Here is a 22,094-nt window from a genome sequence, read left to right as displayed (position 1 = left end):
AGTTTTCTCTCTGGTTCCTTTCCTTTCTCTCCCTTGACTTAAAGGCCTCTCCGTCTGCCCAGTGCCTCTCACGCCTGGACCCGGTGTGCGCCTCCTGTGGCCGAGGCCCAGTGCAGCTCCTCGTGCTCTCACCCCAGCCCTGTCCCACGTCCTTATCCATTTGTCACCCCCAATCTGGCCATGTCTCGCTCTACTGAACGATTTTAATTCAGTGGCTCTCCACTGCCTTCGGGATAACGGAAACTCCCCGCAGACATAAAAGGCAGCCACGTGTCGTGGTCCAGCCTGAATGCCAGGCCCCATCTCTCCCCGTGTCCCTACAGCCAGATACCCCTTCCCAGCTCACTGCCATCCATGGGGCTGCCACAGTCGGCTGGTGGCACCTCCATGAGAAGTCCCTGTTGACCCTCTTCCCACCAGCTAAACCGGGAGTCCCTGGGCTCCTCTGAACATCTCGATGCCCAGGGCTTCTCTGCCATGCCTGTGACCAGGAGTGGGCCGAGCTCCTGCAGCCGAAGCATCCTGCAGTCTGCTGCTCTCTCACCATATATGGTGTGGGAAGCATTGATAAGTTTTCATATTACCTGTTTCTCTTTCTTACAGGCAATACCCAAGGGAAAGCCATTTGTTTTTCAAAAGCATCTGTCTCTTTTTCTCTCTCTCTCTCCCTCACACACACACACACACACACACACACGCACACGCACACACACACATGCATACGCACAAAAGCATGCGTGCATGTCTTTCTAACCTGTTGCTCCAGAAATGCAGCAGGAGGAAAGCAGCCCAGCCTTACTGACCTCAGCAGTCACGTGGTCATGGTGCATGAACGCCCTCAGGCCCTGGCCCACCTACATTCCTTGTTCTTCCTGTGGATTTGCACCAGGCCCCTGTGTTGGGGGTCTGAACCTGCCTGTCCTGCCTCTGACTGTCTTGTGTGGTCTGGCCCCACAGGACTTGTCCTACAAGGACCGGCACTGGCACGAGGCCTGTTTCCGCTGCTCGCAGTGCAGGAGCTCCCTGGTGGACAAGCCCTTCGCTGCCAAGGAGGACCAGCTGCTGTGCACGGACTGCTATTCCAACGAGTACTCCTCCAAGTGCCAGGAATGCAAGAAGACCATCATGCCAGGTCAGAACACGCGCCCTTCTCACGTGTGAGCCAGTCTAGCTTTAGGCCTTGGTGTGAGAGTTCCTCTGACCCACTGTTTGCATTGACTTGGTTCCAGACACTCGGTTGACTCCCCAGTTTCCCTTTGAGCTGTACAGAGGAGTATTTAGAGCACTTAAGCAGCAGGGGCACGATGGGGTCTATCGCTGGGAGGAACGGGAGCTTTCTGCTGTGTGTGCGGGCGGGGTTATGTAGTGAGTGAATAGTGGAATTCCCCCCCAAAATACATCTCCCTCTTCAGCCCTCACCTTTCCACCAAGGGATGCCTTCTCTTTTCTTCCCTTCCACTTGCTGAATTTGCACTCACTCAGTTGTTTCAGTAAGTATGCATGGCGCCCGAGTGTGCCACTGGGCTAGAGCTGAGTGTTCACAGGGTGTGCACCTAGGTGTACACCTGGTCCACTGCCCCAGGGTGGATATTCTAGACAGACACACCAGGAAGGGCACAACCGCACCTGGGGCAAGAGCTAAGGATGCTAACACGTGCCTTGTTTGTAGATGGGGGAGGATGGGATTGTGTTCCTTGTGGGGGTTTTTTGGGGGGGATTGTTTGTTTTTTTTCTGTGGGAGGGAGGAATCTTTTATTTAAAAAAAACAGAATGAACAAATATATATGGAATTTAAAAATACAGAATTTAAAAACTAAATCTTGTTAGACTTGTCTAGAAATGGGGGTGAGGAGGGTAAGGCAGAGAAAAGCCTGAGATTTTGACCCTAGACAGCACTGATGGTGGCTGGTGCAGAAGTCTAGTAAGACCAGTAATGTCCTCTGCATGACCAGTAAAAGGATGAGCGGAGGGTAGAGCTGCCAGATACAACAACTAGAAATACAGAACATCCAATTAAATCTGAATTTCAGGGGATTTTTTTAGTCTGTATCCCACTTGGGACCTATGTAATCTGGCATCCCTACTAGAAAGCCACACAAGGCCAGAACCTCTCCCCACTGGGAGGTCTTTAGGAGAAAGCAGAATGGGGTGAGGCAGGCGGTAACAGATCACTGAGTCCAGTTAAGTGGGGGAGAAACTGGCTGGGGACACAGACTTCTGCGAGTACATAGAGGATTTAGGGAAATGTTGCTTGAAACTAGGGCATGTGGCTGAGACTCCCACCTCACCCCCAGGAGGGAACAAAAAGATACTATGAAGTCAGGCTCAGATGGGCAGGAGTGTGCACAGGTGAGATTCTAGGCCAGGGGCCCTCTAGCTATTAATGATTGATACATCCGAGTGTAAACGGCTCAAATTACTCGGGAAGGTATCCTTCTGCAAAACAGCTACTTTAATAGCAGGGGAGCATCCTTTAATCCTAGGAAAATTTAGAATTAAGGGAAGACATGTTAAGAAACTCTAACTCATACTAATTATGTTGTGTTAAATAATCTGATAAAGTATACGTGAAGTTTAAAGAAAATTTGGTTTAAAGAGTACCTTAACCTTGTGATTCTGATTTTAAAGTATGCAATTGAATAAGTTGATATAGGCTTGTGATTTTAAATCGAAATTTCTTCTAAGCTATTTTGACATTTAAAATAGCTTATGATCCATCATAGGGATGAGTTTGATTTATTTCGGCCATAATTACTTGAGAACTTGAGGGTTGTTAGTTGAAGTACTTAATAGGGATATCAATTATATTAAATTTTAAAATGTAGTTTTAAAGTTGAGTTTATTGCATTGGTAAATGGAACCAAAAACAAACAAAGACCCCCTTAAAAGTGATTTTTAAAAATCATCCTCTTAGTGAATGTAATAATAAGGTGTATATAAAGAACTTAAGTGGAAGGTTTTGAGTTTGTAGCTTCAACAGATTGAATATTAATTTTTGAAAACAAGGTGGCCTTCTGAATCTGAACCTGTGTCACATGGCAGCTGGATTCCCACTGACATGGGAAGAGAGAAGCAAGGCTCAAGAGATGATTTGGGGTTAAACTCTGACTCTTTAGTGGAAGACCCTGCCAAGCTACAGAGTTTCTGTTTTATCGGTTTGCTTTGTTTTTGGCAATGAAGAAATGCTGAAGAGTTTTGAGTGACAGGCTGATGTACAGGCATTATTTTAGAAAGACATATTGGAAAAGAAGCAATAATTTTTTAAAAGGTGAGAGGACAATTGGGCCTTCAATAAGATGGTTTCTTATCGCTACTATATTTCTCTGGTTAATACAACTGAAAAACAACTGGAACATACGATGACAAGGAACAAAATACCCAGGTTGACACAGCCCTGCTGGGGAGCTGGAAGGGAAGGCAGCTGGAAAGGCTGCATGGTGACTTCAGATGGGACAGCTCCAGGCAGGAAGGGCTCCTACCAGGTCATGTTGACTGCAGGTGCTGGAAACCCGGGCCCCCATGCGGTGTGACAGTGGGAATGGGAGCCAAAGCCAGGCCGACCTGTGGTCCTGTCCCACAGGGAAGTGCAGGCAGAGACACAACAGTCCTATAACAATAAGAACCACAATATTAATTGAAAAAAAAAATCAAATCTTTACCAGTTTTCTGGACAAGAGCTCAAGGAAGCTTCCACTGGTGACGCCAAGACTTTAACCCTTATCTCCAGCTAGGATATAAAATATAGACATATTTCCTGGGTGTTTGAATTTTTCACCCATTGACCTTCTGTGTTAGTCAGGTTTTCCAGAGAAGCAGAATCAACAGGAGATACATACGTACACAGATAAGGTTGTGTGTGTGTGTGTGTGTGTGTGTATTTACATATATAGATTTATTTTAAGGGCTTGGCTCATGTGGTTGTGGAGGCTGGTAGGTTTGGAATCTGTAGGCCAGCCCCCTGGCTGAAAGCTCACATGAGTTGAAGCTGCACCTCCAAATCATGGCATCTGAATTCTGCAGGGCAGAAAGCTGGAAACTCAGGCAGGGCTTCTCTGTTGCAGTCTGGAGAAGAGCTCCTTCCCCCAGGAAAACCTTAGTCTTTGCTCTTGAGGCGTTCACCTGATTAGATGGAGCCCGCCCCTGTTGTGGTGGGCTTAGCACACCTAACAACACATTCACCACAACATCTAGACTGGTTTTGACCAAGCACCTGGGTACCATAGCCTCCCTAGTCAAGCTGACACATAAAAGTAACCATCACACTTTTCATTTCTCATGGTGTTTAATGGGGAGAGGAAAAAAAATCCGTGATTATTTAACAAATTAAAGTCTAACGCTTCAGCTCTTCTGAGGTGAATTGTACTGAATATTTGAGAATTAACTGGTCCACAGCCTTGTCTGTTAAGGAATAAGGGAAGCTGGGGTGCAAAATTCCAGATTTCAGGCTCTGAGGGAGAAAATGTGTAATAGCACAGCCATGCCACCAGCCAGCGAGCACAGTGCACTGGTGCTCTGCTGCCTTACACAATCCTGTTTAATCCTCACAGTGTCCCCTGACCTGGATGGCTTTGTCCGCATTTTACAAATGTCTCTCCCAGAAGAAATGGACTAGGCACCAAAGGCAGGGTGTCTAGAAAACTCCTGGCATGTGCAAAAAAAACCACCAAAGCACTTGCTTGCATGCATTGGTTTGGTTTTTAAAAATGCTACAACCAATTCGAGATGAATAGAGGTCAGAGCGTCAGCATGGCTTTTGCAGTGAATTTATATATTAATATATAGGACAAGAGGCTTGTCCCAAGGGGAAAAACTCACCCACACACCCCACACCCCACAGCCCACGCACATCACTTTCTTGATGCTAGTCAGGAAGCTAGAATGCAGTCAGGAGCCCAGTGCTGGGGGTCACCAGTTCTCCTCCGCCAGACATGGAGGCCCTGTAGCACGAGTTGCTCACAGAAGCTGCACAGCCTCTAAGGAGGCTGAAGGATGGACACTGTCTCTAATCCTGCACCCAAGTTTCTGGTTCCTCATCTATTTTAATCTGAATAAGACACCCCTTCCTCAAGACAGTGCCCTTCCATCTGCCGGAGATGCCCAGGGCTGGGAGCCTCTATGCTGTCAGCGGAAGGAATTCTCCTGCCCCCTGCTGGCCACATTCCACAATAACTGCACGGGCCCGTGGGCGTTGCTGTCAAGGGCACGTTGCACCACCTCCCTGGGCTCCGAGTGCCCAGTGCATCCCCTGGGTGTACAGTTCCCCAAGATTGGTGTTTATATGAGACTTATGTCAGAACTTGGCAAGAATGTACTGCGTGGTCTTGCCTGGGGTCTTCGGTCAGAGTCCTAATATTCATTGATAAAATCCTTTGGATTCTGGGCTGCTTGATCAGAGGGAAGGGCAGAGATTTGAAGAGCAAGTGACAAAGGTATACATGGGAAAAGAAACCCCTGGAGGCTGACGAAAATCATTCTGAAGTGTACATAAAAGTCCCCCCATTATTTTTACCTGAATTTCAGTTGCTTAATGCAGTTTTTGGTTCAGGATGCATCACCCCATGACTGAATTCCATAGATCGTATACCTTGGCTTTGGGGTCACTGTGTTACCACCCCATATTCCCTCTCATGCACTGCACCCCCCCCAAAACACACATTCTGCATGTTATATAATCTACGGAAGTGGAACCCAAATGCCTGTCTTGGAAGTACGGGAAGCTAAGAAGTGACCCAAAAATGACATCTAATGGAATCATCATGTAATAATTCTCAGCACATTCCTAATTACTTGAGACACAGACATCGCCTGACCAGCCTGCTAAGCAGCTAAAGTACAACCCTTAGCTCTGTCCTTTGGACCCTGTTGTTTTTGGACGCAGAGCTAAGGACTGGTTTACAGACTGTGTGCTGCCTGTGTTATCTCAGCTGCTTCCTCTGGTCTAGAGCAGGCAGCCCCCCTGTTGGCGTGACTCCCCTCACTCCCTGACCCCGAGCTGGAATTGGGACATAATGTGCTCCTCGTGCCACAGTCCCCAGGGGTTGGCAAAATTTTTCCATCAAGAACCAGGTAAATATTTTGGGCTTTGCGGACCACATAGTCTCTGTCACAACTACCAAACTACTCTGCACAACTATACAACTGTACACAACTACACAACTAGTCTGCTGTGGTAGCGTGAAGCAGCCATAGACAATGGAAGTAAATGAATGGGCATGGTTGCATTCCAGTGAAACTTCATTGAAAACACAAGCAGAAGTTGGGTCTGGCCTTGGGCCTGACACAGTGGACTGGCCCCCGAGCTAGCCCCATGTATTTGGAACACTTTTCTATCTCTTCATCCATTGAACTCCTTTTCCCCAAGTCTTTCTTTTGCTTTACACAAAGGGTACTTGCATATGTCTCTGTCTTGAATCATCTCTTTCTATGAATATACACACTTTTTTGGAGTAAAGTATAAAACAAAAATCAGTCAATACTGAGCATTTGCTGCAAATCAAGCTTGGACGTGGTGGTGAGGGCTGAATTCTTTAGGGCTTCTTGATTTACTTAAAGAAATGATAGAAACATATCAAATGATAACAGTTATTCATAAGAAAATGGGATGGCACAAGATTAGAAAATTACTAAATGGGATGTACAATACATGTAGATTTTAATTATAGCACTTAGCTCAGTGTGTAAAACCACTAAGACACATCACAACTTGGCTCCCACAGCCAGTTGTGTAAAGTGAGTGTTGCAGGGGCTGCTCGCTGAATCAGGCCTGGGACTCCAGGTTCACTCACGCCCCGGCCATTTCCTTCCAACTGCCCATTTCCTTCCAACTGCGAGTTTTAGGGCCTGTTTGTTAGCAGCTGTGCTGCAGGGGAAGGTGGTCTCTGTGCTCCACAAAATTCATGCTCCGTAAGGATTCATCTGAGCTATGCCAGATTTCTCTTCATATTTTGCAATGCTGAGAGACACTTAACTTTTTTTCATTTAACATTCCTCACCACTGTATTCAACAAATAAATGTTAAGTACCTACCGTGTACACGTATTGTTCTAGGAACTGGGGGTACAGCAGTGAGCCAAAAGACAAAGCCCCTGCCCTCCATAAAAGAGGAATTGTCCCCATTTAGAGGTGGGCCTCTGAGAGCTGCAGTGACTTGCTCTGGTCACAGAGCTAGACCGTTGGCAGGGTCTGGAGGCAGACCGCTGGGACTCCACGCCAGTCTAACCGAGATTCTGCCGTTTCCTCCCTGCCCCTGATGACAGGCACCCGCAAGATGGAGTACAAGGGCAGCAGCTGGCACGAGACCTGCTTCATCTGCCATCGCTGCCAACAGCCAATTGGAACGAAGAGTTTCATCCCTAAAGACAATCAGAATTTTTGTGTGCCCTGCTATGAGAAACAACACGCCCTGCAGTGTGTTCAGTGCAAAAAGGTATCTTGGATTCTCCCTTGGCCCTTGCATGTTCTAGTTGGTTTGCCTCCGGGGCCCCTATTGGTTCTCCTTTTCTGAAAGAAAGGACACCTGTGGTACTTGAGTGGCACGAGAGCCATGACAGTCCTTCCTTACTCTCATGCATTTTATCCCTTGGGTCTGGGTTCTGGTCCTTCTTTCAAAGACATGAGCACTATGCTGTGCTCTGCGATCAAAATCCTTTAGTCCTGCCTTCTAGACCATTTCTAAATACTTCCTCATGTTTGTGACTTGATGTTAGAGGGAAGGGGAACTCACTGTCCCAAGGCTGTTTTTGTTAGCTGTTCTCCCTGTACAAACAAGAAGCCAACTGCTAAGCTTAGAGAGGGAGAGAGAAAATATGAGAAGAAAAGTGTAGGAGAAAAGATCTGCCACATGGAGAGAGGACAGATCATTTATTAAATGTATCTACTTGATTATGTGCTGTCCCTGTCATGGCTTTGTTAGGTTAAAGAAAGAAAAGGAACAAGGACAGGTTAAGTCTTAGTGTTTAGGTGTCAGGTGGCCCCCTTGCAGGAAGCCATCTCACTCCTGCCTACCCTAGTGTCCCTGATCTGCGTCCCTCAGAGTGTAGCTTAGGTTTCTTCTGTGCTCTCTCTTAGTCTTACATGTGAACAACTCCACTTATGTGTGTGTCTGGCACTGTTAGGATTTGTGCCAGTCCGTTGAGTGGCCCCCTCACTGCTAATGTGGCCCTGGGCAGTGCCAGCTGCAGAAGACTGTGCCTCCCACCCTTTTCTCAGCTCTGCTGGCCCATCTGCCACTGTTGCACACGTAGGGTGTCTGCCCTTGCTGCTGGTCCACGGGAGAAACGTTCCCAATGTGCTACCCAAACCTGGCTGGCCTGGCCTAGAATGTCCCCACCTTGCCTGCACCTTTGCAAAGTGCATAGTATTAATACTAATTTTTAAATTTTTTTAGAGACAGAGTCTCACTCTGTTGCCCTGAGTAGAGTGACATAACATCAGCCTAGCTCACAGCAACCTCAAACTCTTGGGTCCAAGTGATCCTCTTGCCTCAGCTTCCTGAGTAGCTGGGACTACAGGCGTGAGCCACCATGCCCAGCTACTTTCTTTCTACTTTTAGTAGAGACAGGGTCTTGCTCTTGCTGAGGCTGGTCTCAAACTCCTGAATTCAAGTGATCCTCCTGCCTCGGCCTCCCAGAGTGCTAGGATTACAGGCATGAGCCACCATGCCCGGCCTGATTTATGGTTTAATGAAAAGAATACAGGATAGAAGAGAGTCACTTGTAAATTTCTCTGGGTCTTAGTTTACTCATCCATAAAATGGAAATAATATCTTACTTCACAAGCTTTTTGTAAGGACCAAAGGAGGATGCTGCAGTGTTCAAAAAATGAAAAGTGGCTGGGCGCAGTGGCTCACGCTTGTAATCCTAGCACTCTGGGAGGCCGAGGCGGGTGGATCGCTCGAGGTCAGGAGTTCGAGACCAGCCTGAGCAAAAGCGAGACCCCATCTCTACTAAAAATAGAAAGAAATTATCTGGCCAACTAAAAATATATATAGGAAAAAATTAGCTGGGCATGGTGGTGCATGCCTGTAGTCCCAGCTACTCGGGAGGCTGAGGCAGAAGGATTGCTTAAGCCCAGGAGTTTGAGGTTGCTGTGATCTAGGCTGACGCCATGGAACTCCAGCCTGGGCAACAGAGCGAGACTCTGTCTCAAAAAAAAAAAAAAAAATGAAAAGCATAACAGTGCGGCTGTGAGGTGCTCCCCCACTCCCCCTGCCACTTCCATGGCCCGTGTCTGCCAAGCTGAGGCCGCCTGCACTCCTCTGATAGCTTACTCAGCTCCATCAGGCACCCATTTTTTAAATGAATACGAGAAGCAACGTGGAGAAAAACACTAGATAAAATTGAGGTACTGATCAGTTCCATCACGTCTGGCTTTGCAGCTTCTCCTCACAAATGTTCTAAGACCCCAAGATAGGATGAGAGCGAAGGCTTTGGGCTTGTTTTTCCCAAAGTTTCTAAGATGCCCCTCCCTTCCTGCGGCATCCACAGGTGCCAATCCCAGGTGTCCTTTGAGCCTCTTCTTTTTTCTACCACGAGCGGCTGCAGAGATGAGCTGGTGAGCGGTGTTGGAGGGGTTGCCGCCTGCCAGGCTTCCTAACGAGGACTCCCCCAGAGATTTGCTCCTTTAGCCCCATCACTCCCACTTGGTAGATGAGAAAACTGAGGAGCAGAGAGACCTTTCTCGATGACTGGTCCCGGCCACAGGGCTGGTGAGGAGTAGGGGTAGGATTCAGACTGTCCCCCTGACACAGTCTCCGGCTGTAATCTCTCCACTGCACCGCCCCCCTGCCCACCCGTGACTCAGACTCCCCAGCATCCCTGTGAAGGGCGGAGGGCAGACACCAAGGGCCAGTGTCATTAGCGGGAAAGCCAGGGGCTATGACCCTGGCGTGGAAGTATGTGGAGGGGTCACAAAGGGGTGACTGTGAAGCTTGTAGAGCAGTTTCTTAGTGACTTTTAACACACTAGACATTTGGGGGGTGAGGATCTTGCATCATCCAGTGGCATCAGCTGAGACTGAGGACATCTGCCAAGAACAGAGGCCACCCTGACTCTTCCTCTTGCATCCTGCAGCCCATCACCACGGGAGGGGTCACGTACCGGGAGCAGCCCTGGCACAAGGAGTGCTTTGTGTGCACCGCCTGCAAGAAGCAGCTGTCCGGGCAGCGCTTCACAGCTCGGGACGAGTTTGCCTACTGCCTGAACTGCTTCTGTGACTTGTATGCCAAGAAGTGTGCTGGGTGCACCAACCCCATCAGCGGTGAGTGTCCCAGGGATCCTCACTCCAAGGAGTGACTGGAAGGTTGAACAAGGCCTAGCATTTTAGCATGTGAACATGCTCGTATCCCTAGACTCTCCAGGCCTCACTAAGCCTCTGAACATGGCAGGATTTTCTGCCTCTCCTCTCCATGGTCCACTGCCTGCACCTCAGGTAGCTGACTACTTTCTCTCCAGCCCACCTGATCACTGGAAACCATATGGCCAGTTCTCAAGGTTACTGTTTCTGCTTTGGGTTAGATTATCTCCAGAACTGCAGTCTAAGAGTGACAGCACATAAGCACAATAAAACTGGCATTTTCAGGCTTAGCAGCTGTACTGTGTTCTTACAAGACCTCCATAGCATCTTAGTAGGACTTTCTGCCACAAGGCCATAGCTGTATGAGGGCAGAGGGTGCGTTCTAAGTTGCTTTTTCATCTTGTATCCCCCAAAGAGTTTGGCCAAGTGAGAGCCCACAGTCTAGTTGGCTGGCAGACCAGGCACTGGACTAAACTACTAAACATGCCAAAGAAATGCACTGGCTCCAGACTAAAGTCCTTTAAGTGGTCACCACATATTGCTACATCAATCAGTGGCTGGATGGGGAGAGAAAAGTATAAGCAATCTGTAATGGCACAGGAAGAGTTCTGTGATGTGGGATTTCTAACCTGTTGCATTCAGCTGACCAGTTCGTCCCTATGGAAGGAAGATAGCAGACACATGAAATACATAGTGGCCTGGCCACATGTAACCAGGCAAGCGTGTTTATATACCGCTGTGTGCTTGTCCTTGACTTTCTTTTCTTTAGGCCTAGAACTAAGTTCACGTAACTCAGCTAACTCACCTTCACAATCCTCTGATGTATAATCCAGAGCTTATTGCATTTCCACATGAAATTAAAATATAAAGAAAAAAATCACAGCATTTAAATTTCCCTATGTTAAAATATCTATTTCTGGTCCTTATATACCATTTGGGGGGAAAAATGCAATCTTTTACCATAACATGTTCATCTTTAATGCTGTTTTCACAGTAATTTCTGTTGTGGTAAATGGTATAATTAAGCTTTATAAAGTGATATGATCTGCACAAAACCACTTTTAAATGTAAAGTATTAGATATGGATGTTAACTGTAATTATTACAGTACTGAAAAGAAAAAGCACTAGAAAAAGAAGAATGAAAACTTTCCTCTAAAACAGGAGAGTTAATTCCCTGAAAAGCAGAGACCAATGTTCAGGAACTTACAGAAGAACTTTGAAATTGCAGCTGATATGTACTTTTACTACATTTCCAAACAATTGTACAAGATCGAGAGTTTAGATTAGGTTTATCACAGATCCTTACTACTTTTCCTCCTTAACAAAATTTATTTTTATAAATAAATTAGAAGTTGATATTTTTTAGCTTTTTATGTGCAGTGATGTTTAATTCACACATAAATATAGTCGGTCCTCATTATCCCCAGAGTGTGAATGTGCAAAGTCACCTACTTGCTAAAATTCATTTGTAACCCCCAAATCAGTACTCAGTGCTTTCATGGTCATCCGCAGACATGCATAGACCGGTGACAAATTGGAGTTGTTCGATGCACACATTCCCACTCAAACAAGGTGACACTCTGCCTTTTTGTTTCAACTCTCATACTGGAAATAAGTATCCTTTTCACTGTCTACTTATTGACATATTTTCTGCATTTTTGTGATTTTTGTTGGCAGTTCTGCTCTTTAATATGGCCCCCAAGCAAAGTTCTGTCTAGTGTCCCTAAGCGCAAGAGGCTGTGATGTGACTTAACAGAGAAAACACATGTTAGATGAGCTTCATTCAAGTGTGATTATAGTGCTGTTGGCCATTAATTCAATGTAAATCGATCAACAATATAGATTAAATAAGGTCTTTAAACAGAAACACACATAAAAACAACAGTTTGCATTGATGGGTTGATGAAAATGTGGTGACCAGAGGCTTGCAGGAACCTAACCCCGTTTTTCTCTCAGGAGCAATGGTTCAATATTTGCTAATTCAGTGTTCATGGGAACATTATGAAACATAATTACCAGAATAACCAGAATTGACAGTATATACATCTTTACTTTAGGAGGATTCATTCCCTTTCGGTTGTCTTTGGCTCTCATTTCCATCACTTGTCCCATTTGCTGGCATTTCAGGGCAAAAGTGGAGCTTCTGAAAAGGGACTTTCACCCTGGGACAGCTGCCCTGCACAGCTCCTGTCACTAACATCCTTCTTCCTCCCCCACCAGTGCTCCTCCTGCCCCAACTCTGCACTGTAGCAGCACTTGCTAGAAGTGAGAAGAGAGAGAGACATGGAATAGTAGACATGGCAGGGCACCCTCGCAGCTCTGTCTTACCTTTGCAGCTAACTCAGATTGAACAACATGCTGAGAAGAAAAACAACCTTCTAACCCTCTTGCAGCCCCTGCTGCTAAAACAAATGAAAATGTCACCTAAACCACTGGTTTTCAAACTTGTTTGCACATTGGAAACTGGAGAGCTTTAAAAATGACTGATGCCTAGGTTGTGATTTAATTGATGTGAGCTTTGAGTAGGTATTGGAATTTTTAAAAGCTTCCCAGATAACTCACATATGCAGAAAAGTTAGAAACACTGGTCTAAACCACCAGTTGGGTTCTGCCACAGGGGCAGGGCATTGGGCACTGAGATCTACAGGTCTTTCACAGCTTTCAGTGGCCTAGAATGAGTAAAGGCAATCGATATTCTGGTAACATTGGCTGTTCCGTGTAACTTTTTTTTTTTTTTTCCTGAGACAGAGTCGCTCTGTTGCCTGGGCCAGAGTGCCGTGGCGTCAGCCTAGCTCACAGCAACCTCAAACTCCTGGGCTCAGGTGATCCTCCTGCCTCAGCCTCCCGAGTAGCTGAGACTGCAGGTGCATACCACCACACCTGGCTAATTTTTTTTTCCTATTTTTAGTTGCCTAATTTTTTTTTTTCTATTTTTTAGTAGAGACGTGGTCTTGCTCTTGCTCAGGCTGGTCTTGAACCTCTGACCTCAAGTGATCTTCCAACCTCAGCCTCCTAGAGTGCAAGGATTACAGGCATGAGCCAATGTATCCGTCCCTCTGTGTAACTTTTTTTTAAAAGCTGTAAGATGTTTAGGGAAGGAGTTGAAAAGTTTGCCTACAGTACATACACTGGTAGCAGAGGCAGTGTGGCATTAGAAGTGGCACAAGAACTTGCATTACAAGACCTGGGTTCAAGTCCCAGCCCTGTCACTAACTTGCTGAGGAGGAGTCATTCTGAGGTCTCCGCCATGTGCGAGGATTTAATGCCCAACATCAGCCTAGAGTCTAATTAAGTTACAGTAGGAACTGTTTGGTGAATTACTGACTCCTCATGTAAGTCTGGGACTTCAGACAATTAGAACTGGAGTAGTCAGTGTGGTTACTTTGTTTTTAATATGATTGATGAAAACCATTTCTAGAAAGAATTCTTTGTAATTGGAATCCATGAGCCAAATTTCACCCAGGATCAATTATAACTCTGAGCTAAGCCCGTATATTTGATTCTATTTTATTTCAGGTGGTCAACTGCAGTACAAACCAACGATATTAGGATATTTGATGGGAAGTAGTCATCAAACACAAGTCAAGCAGTTGAATGAGTTGAAATGAGTTACTTTTCTTGTATAGAAATGTTAAGATGGCTTTGGCCACTGCCTCCACATCTGCATAATCTGCTCCCACCCGTGTTAACAGCCCCCCCTTCCACCACGGCACTCCCCTCTCTGAGCCCCTCACTCTCATCCAACTCTACCAGTTAAGTTCATGTTTCTGGAGTGGGTCCCAGGATCTGCCCTCCGCAAGAATGTCCCTCCCTGGCTTCCCCACCCACATACCACTCTTCGGTGAGGCCTTTCCTGGCCATCCCAGGGAGAATTAACCTTTTCCTCTTCTACACTACATTCATTAAAGCACAAAATGTTTGAGCACCAGACATGAGGCCCCAGTGAAGGCATAAGAGAAACCTGCACCCTGTTCTCACAGTTACATTTTGTGGAAAAATACACAATAAACAAATACACACAATCGGCACTTTGATAGCATTTATCGCATTGTTTTGGAGCCAGTTTATGTATCTCTTTCTTCTGATGCTTATGAATGCCTCAAGGCTGTGCACAGTATCTGGTTTATATATGAATTCTCTGCACCAGTCACTAGAAACTCAGATGATCCATATCACAATCGAAACTCTGAAATGGATCAAAAGGAATTCCTTTTTCAGTCTCAGCTACATGATTCTAACTAGTCAATACTCCCTCTCTTTCTTCATCCAGTATTTTTTTTCTCTGTTAACAGGACTTGGTGGCACAAAGTACATCTCCTTTGAGGAACGGCAGTGGCACAACGATTGCTTTAACTGTAAGAAGTGCTCCCTCTCATTGGTGGGGCGAGGCTTCCTCACAGAAAGGGACGACATCCTGTGCCCTGACTGTGGGAAAGACATCTGAAGTCAACACAGAGAAATTACTGCTTGTGATCTAATACATAGATTTATATTATTTCCTTTCTTAGCCAAGCAATACTGTGTTCTGGTTTCCACCAGCCACGCCAAGACTTTCCTCTTGCTTCTTAGTGATATTCACGTTTGTATAAACCTTTAATCCTTTGTACTAGTTCAGTCCCAGGGAAGGAGAAAAGCCTTATGTAAATCCTGGGTGGGAAGATGGTTTGGGATTTTTGTAATCAAGTAAGGCAAATCCAAGTGTAAAAATCCTTTTGAATGTCTTTATATATATCTTTCTCTCACTATGTATTTAATTTTTAAGTGCAATTAACATATGTCACAAACTTGAAAGTTTTCCTAACTATACAAGGTAATGAAGAGTTGGTATTTACAGTTCTGTAACTTCCTGTCATGTCAAGCCTAAGATTATGTGACTTACAATAAAGTTATTCAGAACACAGTCTTTTGCCAGGCACAGTGTGTGAAATAATGATTAAACATTGAGGTTCTGAGTCCAAGTGACACTTTATTGCATGGCCCAGTGATCACTGTATGAAGTGCAAGACCTGATAGCTTAGGGCAGTATCAACTGAAATTGCATCACACCCTTTACTTAAAGGAAGCCTGCAGTCAGCACCACCACGTATCTCTGCCTTGCTTCCCTCTTTCTTTCCCCTCCCCCGCCTTTCAGAATATAATGCTCTGCATTTGATGCAGTAACATAAGCTCCAGAATAGAGGCTGATGACAGCAAAGCCAATTTTCAGGTCACTTTTGACAGAGCTTGTCAACTCTGTTCCATTATCACACATCAGTATCTTACCCTGACCTGCCTTCTCTTCCATAAAGGGGAGGATTGTAAAAGGACACAAGCCACTTGAGGCCAGAGACAACATCTTGTTCATCTTTATATTCTCAACACCCTAGCAACTGAGGGCATACTGGCAGCCTTCAGTGTTTCTGAAAAGAAAAGAAAGATAGTAAAGAAAGTCACTGCTGTAAAAATAATACTCTGAGCTCCCAGTTTGGCAGTAGTCTGTAAAATAATCTTGGAGAGCACAGTATACAGTTGGGAAGCACTGAGCCAATTTATGGGATAGAGCATTGCACAGTTCTCTTGAGAACTGTAGCATAAATGACCTTTTATCCTTAGTTTTCTTAGACAATGCAGCATGATAAAATGATATACTGTGCAACAGAAAAATTCAGTGGAAATCAAGTCTGATCTATTTTGAGCATATGTGAAATCAGTTTCTTAATCTGGGTCATAGTCACTGTCAGAAATGTTTGATAATGTCTGAGATGGGTCTTCTGGATTTATAGCTGACTTGAAGTTTTGCTTAAAAAGAACTCCATGTCTTGTTGTTTCACGGTTTTCTACTTCATAATGTAAAAGCACTCCAGATTTCACTTTAGAATACCTTACCTGTGTTCCTCATTAAAACCACAGATACATGAGACTTACTCGATCTTAAACTACCCAATGTAAAATTAATGCTTAGGGGGGAGTTCTACTTCCAGTAAATAACTCCAATTGGACTAATCTTCCCTCAAATAACAATCATTCTGGACAAAAGTATCTTTTAAATTTTTGAAAACATTGGAGCATGATCCAAAGCAGGTAGAATACATTGGAGGGGAGTGGACCCTTGGAAGAAAAGAAGGGTACTGGGGAATTTTCCTATTTTGGCCTTTTATCCAAGGGCAGGCCCCAGCAGGGCGGTTTCCTATTAGGAAACCTGCATTCTTACTGGCTTGAAGAACCAGAGGCCAAAGTTTGGGACAAACAGCCTCTGGAAAGTAAGGGAGAGAAACCCTGGAAAGGAGAACCCGAAGTTCTTTGTATGAACTGCCTACACATTTCTGATTGACAACTGCTTAGATGTAGGCCATATTCTAAGCAGCCCGGACTCTCCAAGCAGCCTGGCATGGCTAAAAGCACAGACTGATGGGACTTTAGGAACGGTGGTGTGCAGAGCTCAGCTGACCCTCTTCCTATTAAAGAAAATTACATATATATTAATGTAAACCAAAGTCTCTGAAAATTTCCCAAAAGGCATACAACAAATAAACATTCGTTCAGGAAAATCTATTAATACTAAATCTTAACAAGAACAGTGAAAGTCTATGGCATTTGAACCACAGCCTGATCCTATCCCATTCCCAGGCCCCAACGTCATGTGACAAGCTCTACTCTGGGCAGGTATAGCCAAGAAAGTAAGAACTCCTTCCCCTCCAGCTACTCATCTAGGGCTCTGCCCCAGGTGTGACAGGCCAAGAAACCCGGGCTCCAGGTGCCCTGGCCTGCTCATAGTGTGGAGGTTCCACTCTGGGAGGGGTAAGCTGGAGCTACCAACCACTCACACAAACACATACATGTAATTTCACTGAATTGTGTAAGTTAACCTCAATAAAAATTTAAAATATTTTTAAATATGTTTGTTATACTTTTATAGTTTCTTGTACTGGATAGTTATTTTCAAGCTTGTCTTTTTTTCTTTAAATACAGCAAGCCAATGTGTTTGATCTTTACTTGATTATTACAATATATGAAAACTCTGGGGGCCATTCTCTACTGCCTGACGTTTCTGCTACAGCCCACGCTGGTCCCTTGTTTCTGTGTATGCTAGTGCAACACTGACTTGTGTTAATCACAGCCTTTAAAAAGTTACTTGTGGGTGTCTCCTGAGGCTTAGAATGAGGCTGTCTTCCTGTAGAGATGACTGCCATTGCCTCTGCCAGCCGCCTGGCCCACCACCAGAATAGAGGGGCAATCTGGGAGCCAAGTCATTGCCTGAGTTACTTTCACCATCATGGGGGGGTGTAAATTTTGGCTACCAATCTGTATCAGAGCCTGCTTGCCTGCCTCCACCAAACTTTGTCCCTTCTTTCCCTTTCCTCTTCTTTCTTCCTGTTTTCCTGTTTCTTCTTTTCCTTCCATTGTTACTTTGTTTCCTTCCTTGGTTACTTCCTCTCTCTGTTACAAATTCTACAATTTTAAGATTTACATTTATTTTATCCATTTCAGTGTCTTAAGCTTCGATTTATCTTGAAGAATAAATTGCATACTTAAACCTTATGGTAATATTTAATATTTAGAATATTGTAAAATTCTTAATAGAACTCTAGTCTACCTTCAATGAAAACCATGAAAAAAATTTCAGTCATTGAAGTAAATGAAAGCAATAGTTTCACTTAGGAGGCAATCACTCCATGAACTCTAAACATGGCAAGAAGCTCAGTAAATGCTGTGATGCAGCATGCCCTGGAACTATGATTACTACTCTCTCAAAAAAACTTTTAAGGAATGTCTGCAAAAGAACTCAGTGCTGTTGGTAGAGAACTTTAGAGAATAGCAGAGAAATCCTTGTCATCACATAAATGAAGCATGGGGTAGACTAGACACCACCAATCTGTAAGCAGAGGGCTGCCCTCAAGTCATAAATCAGCCCAATAAGTAAACTCTAACTCCCTTGGAAAAGACTTTTTAAAAACTAGCTAAAGCAGAATAAAAGTGCTGTTAACTTGTCTGTCAATCACATTACTTTAGAAACTTATATAATCAATTCTCAATCATCTTTAGTGATGCCCAGACATGAAGGCATCTCTCATTTTCTATTAAATGACAGATTGAAGGGGCTTAGTGATAAGCATAAAGTAAATTCTAGAAATACAGAGAAATAAGATGTGGAAAACACTTAAGGGTCAGAGTGAAATCCATCTGCTTGACAAAGCAAGAAAAAGAAGCCCAGAAAGAAAAAAGCTTATTCAAGACTGCACAGAGGCCAACATACTAGAACACACCGGTCTCCTGTCTCCTAGTCCATTGTGCCCTAAAACATGAATTATTTTCTCACACATAAAGGTGATTATGGGGCAAGTGCCATCTCTGAATACACAGATATTTTTAAACACAGAGAAGGAAATGTCCAGGTAATATACATGCCAAAATGTACATAAGCTACAGATCGGACCTTTTAGTGCCAAAAAAGTGAGAATAAAAAAATTGAACTGTTATAAAAATGAGAGTGACTTTATCCCAGACATCTATTAGAGTTTATATAATTAACATATGAGTAAAATAATCTCTCAGGTTCTGAGGATGCTATGGTGTGAATGTGTCCTTCAAAAGTTCATGTGTTGGAAACTTAATTGCCTTTGTATTAGCATTAAGAGGTGGGTCCTTTAAGAAGTGATTAGGCTGGGAGGATTTGCCCTCATGAAGGGATTAATGCCATTATTAGGGGAACAGGTTAGTTATCATGGAAGTAGTTTCCTGATTACAAAAAAAAAAAAAAAACCCTCAGCCTGACTTCCCCTGTCTTGCACGTGTACTGCTGCCTTTCTGCCTTCCGACATGGGATGACCCTCTTGGACTTCCTTGCCTCTAGAACCATGAGCCAAATAAACTTCTGTTCTTTATAAATTACCCAGTCTGTCTTATTCTGTTATATTAATAGCAGAAAACAGAATAAGACAGAGGGGATCATCTATAAGAAAAATCTACTGTTTTTGGTTGGCTTCTACAGTCTTCAAAGAATTAAAAACATAACTAATAAACTATCTAGTGCACAGAATAGTATGATTTTAATAATTATTAAATATTCTTTAATTTCTTCTCAAATTATTGTTTAGACTGAATCAATTAGAATAAAAAGACAAGGCCCCTGAGGGCAGGAACCATGTCTTATTTACTCCAATCCCTTATTTAGAACCTGAACATATAGTAGATACCTTATAACTGTTGAATGGATGAGATGTTTGTCCAGGGATTTTTTGTTTAAGAAAATAAAGATAAGTTGATATGACATTCTCTTTTTCATTAAAATGACAAAAACTGTAAACTCTTTTAAATGATATGACTTAAGTAACACTGGAAATGAATTTATAAGACTAAAGGCAAAAGGAATTATACATAATCACTATATTCTAGTTGATAAAGTTGTTTCCCACATGGGTACACGTTAACAATTCTGCAACTTCAGTACAAGTGTACTAGAACTGAACAATTAAGTAAATAAATGGATGGTGACTGGTGGTAGCCATGTTTCTCACTGTTCAAATTAGAGGTTGCAGACAAGCAAGTGAAGAAATCTAGAATGATTAGTATGGTAATGGATTAGAGTTGCAGACATCAGTATGAACTCATGTTTAACTTATTAGAGATACAGTACACCTAGTGCCCAGATCTTGGTTTTTTCATATCCTTCTCCAACAAAAGGAGCCAAAGCTCTTTAAAGAAATGGCTAATTCTAGGACTTGGGCAAGAAATATACAAAATGAACCCGGAGCATCTTATAGTGCTGGGAAGTTAGGTTATGCCCAAAAGAAAATACAATGATGGGGCAAGCCATAGGGAAATAGGAGCCACTGAAAGAGCTTTCAAAGGCAAAAGCTAAAAAAATTTGAGCCAAAAAAAAGAAAATTAGATTTTAACTCAAAGTATAAAGTATCCATGAATCATACTACATCAGATAAACAAATTAATGGAATTAATGGAATACACAAATCTCCTGTGCAGAATTCCATTAATTTACGTATGTGGCCCACAAGGTACAGCATAACTCCCTACTCCTTAAGTGACTTCCTTCCAAAGAGCACAATGTGAAAAGTGGGAAGAGTAACTATAGTGAAGAAACCTGACAAAAACTTCACCCAGATGACCCAGGTTAACCTCAAGTGATTTTTAGGCCAGGCACAGTGGCTCACGCCTGCAATCCTAGCACTCTGGGAGGCCAAGGTGGGAGGATTGCTTGCGCTTAGGAATTTGAGACCAGCCTCAGCAAGAGTGAGACCCCGTCTCTACTAAAAACAGAAAAATTAGCTGGGTATCCTGGCGAGTGCCTGTAGTCCCAGCTACTCAGGAGGCAAGAGGATTGCTTGAGCTCAGGAGTTTGAGGCTGCAGTGAGCTACCATGCCACTCTACCCAGGGTGACAAAGCAAAACTCTGTCTCAAAAAAAAAAAAAAAAAAAGTGGTATGTTGTATAGTATGTGTCCTCAAAATAATGTGATGAAAATGGCAATTTACCTATGTGGGTTTTCCCCCAAAACCCATAGCCCCAATCTAATCATGAGAAAAACATTAGAAAAATCCTAATTGAGGGACATTCTCCAAAATACCTGACCAGTACTCCTCAAAATGTCAAGGTCATCAAAAACAAGGAAAGTCTGAGAAAATGTCACAACCAAAAGGAGTCTAAAGAGAAATGATAATGAAATGTTAATAATGTGGTACCGTGAGTAGGGTCCTGGTTCAGAAGAAGGATATTAGGTAGAAACTAAGGAAATCTGAATAAAGTATGGACTATAGTATTTTGACAATGTGCCATACTAATGTATGGGAATAGGGAAACTGGGTGTGAGGTATACGAAAACTCTGTAGCAATTTTTGCATAAATACAAAACTATTCTAAAAACTTTTTTTAAAAAGTCTATTTTAAAAAAAATTATATAGCAAGGCAGAATAAATGTAACAGAAGGCTTAAATACATATGGTGTTTTTATATTTATGAAAAACATTTGTCTTTCACCATAACTGGTATTCTACAGTCTCCTAAGGATCTGTTTGTCAAAGACATAAATACTTTAATTCAAATTATTTACCCCAAAACTAAAAAACAAAACTTGGATACTTTTACTATATGAAAAAAAGATGTTTAGGGCTGTGATATACTTATTGAACTAGTCTTATTTTTGATTAAACTGAATGCTTGGTTAAGTCTGAAAAGAGTTAACAGCTTCCAATTGCTATTAGAATCAAATCCAAAGTCCTTATCACGGAGTCTTACATAATCTGGCTCCTGCCTACCTTCTTTGACTTCATTTTAGACTACCCTCATCCCTATTTGCATTTACTTGAGGCATACCAGTCTTTCTGTTCTAAAAACCTATTAAGCCTTAGGGCTTTCAGATTTTGCCCTTGTCTGTCACATGTTCTGTACTCCTGGGTAGCAAACTACCCCCAACACTTACAATTCCCATTTTATTCACTCACGATTCTGAGAGTCAGCAATGTGGACTGATCTCACCTGGGACATTCACGCAGGTCTGGTCACCTGGCACTTAGACTAGGGATGGGTGACTAGAGGTCACATGTGTGATAGTGCTGGCTGTTGGCTGAGCCACATATTTCCAGGGGGAAAGCCTGGGCCCTTTCACATGGCTGCAGCAGAGGTCCAAGGGAATAGAAGCATTCACTGGATCAAAGCAAGTTACAAGGCCAGTCCATACACAAGTGGTGGGAAACAGACTCCACTCCTGATGGGAGGAGCAAAACAGAAAATGCAGCCATCTAAAATCGACCACGTGTAGGATGCTCTTCCTGAAAGCTTTCCATAGCTGTCCTTTAGTCATTCTCCC

At 43.6% G+C, this 22,094-nt stretch overlaps 1 protein-coding gene across 4 annotated transcripts in view; it reads left to right on the top strand.

Moving 5' to 3' along the window:
* FHL2 (four and a half LIM domains 2) overlaps positions 1 to 15,194 on the top strand; it is a 66,688-nt gene extending 51,494 nt beyond the window's left edge. For all 4 annotated transcript variants that reach the window (XM_045550341.1, XM_045550344.1, XM_045550343.1 and 1 more), the window contains 4 exons: positions 958 to 1,132; positions 7,257 to 7,426; positions 10,071 to 10,257; positions 14,587 to 15,194. In XM_045550341.1, the coding sequence (XP_045406297.1) occupies positions 958 to 1,132; positions 7,257 to 7,426; positions 10,071 to 10,257; positions 14,587 to 14,738 (684 nt within the window). In that variant the 3' untranslated portion in view covers positions 14,739 to 15,194. The remainder of the gene's footprint in view (positions 1 to 957; positions 1,133 to 7,256; positions 7,427 to 10,070; positions 10,258 to 14,586) is intronic.
* The last annotated feature ends 6,900 nt before the right edge of the window (positions 15,195 to 22,094 follow it).

This window comes from Lemur catta, chromosome 4 (assembly GCF_020740605.2).
Source record: "Lemur catta isolate mLemCat1 chromosome 4, mLemCat1.pri, whole genome shotgun sequence".
Taxonomy (NCBI): domain Eukaryota; kingdom Metazoa; phylum Chordata; class Mammalia; order Primates; family Lemuridae; genus Lemur; species Lemur catta.
This window is presented reverse-complemented; position numbering and strand designations above follow the sequence as displayed.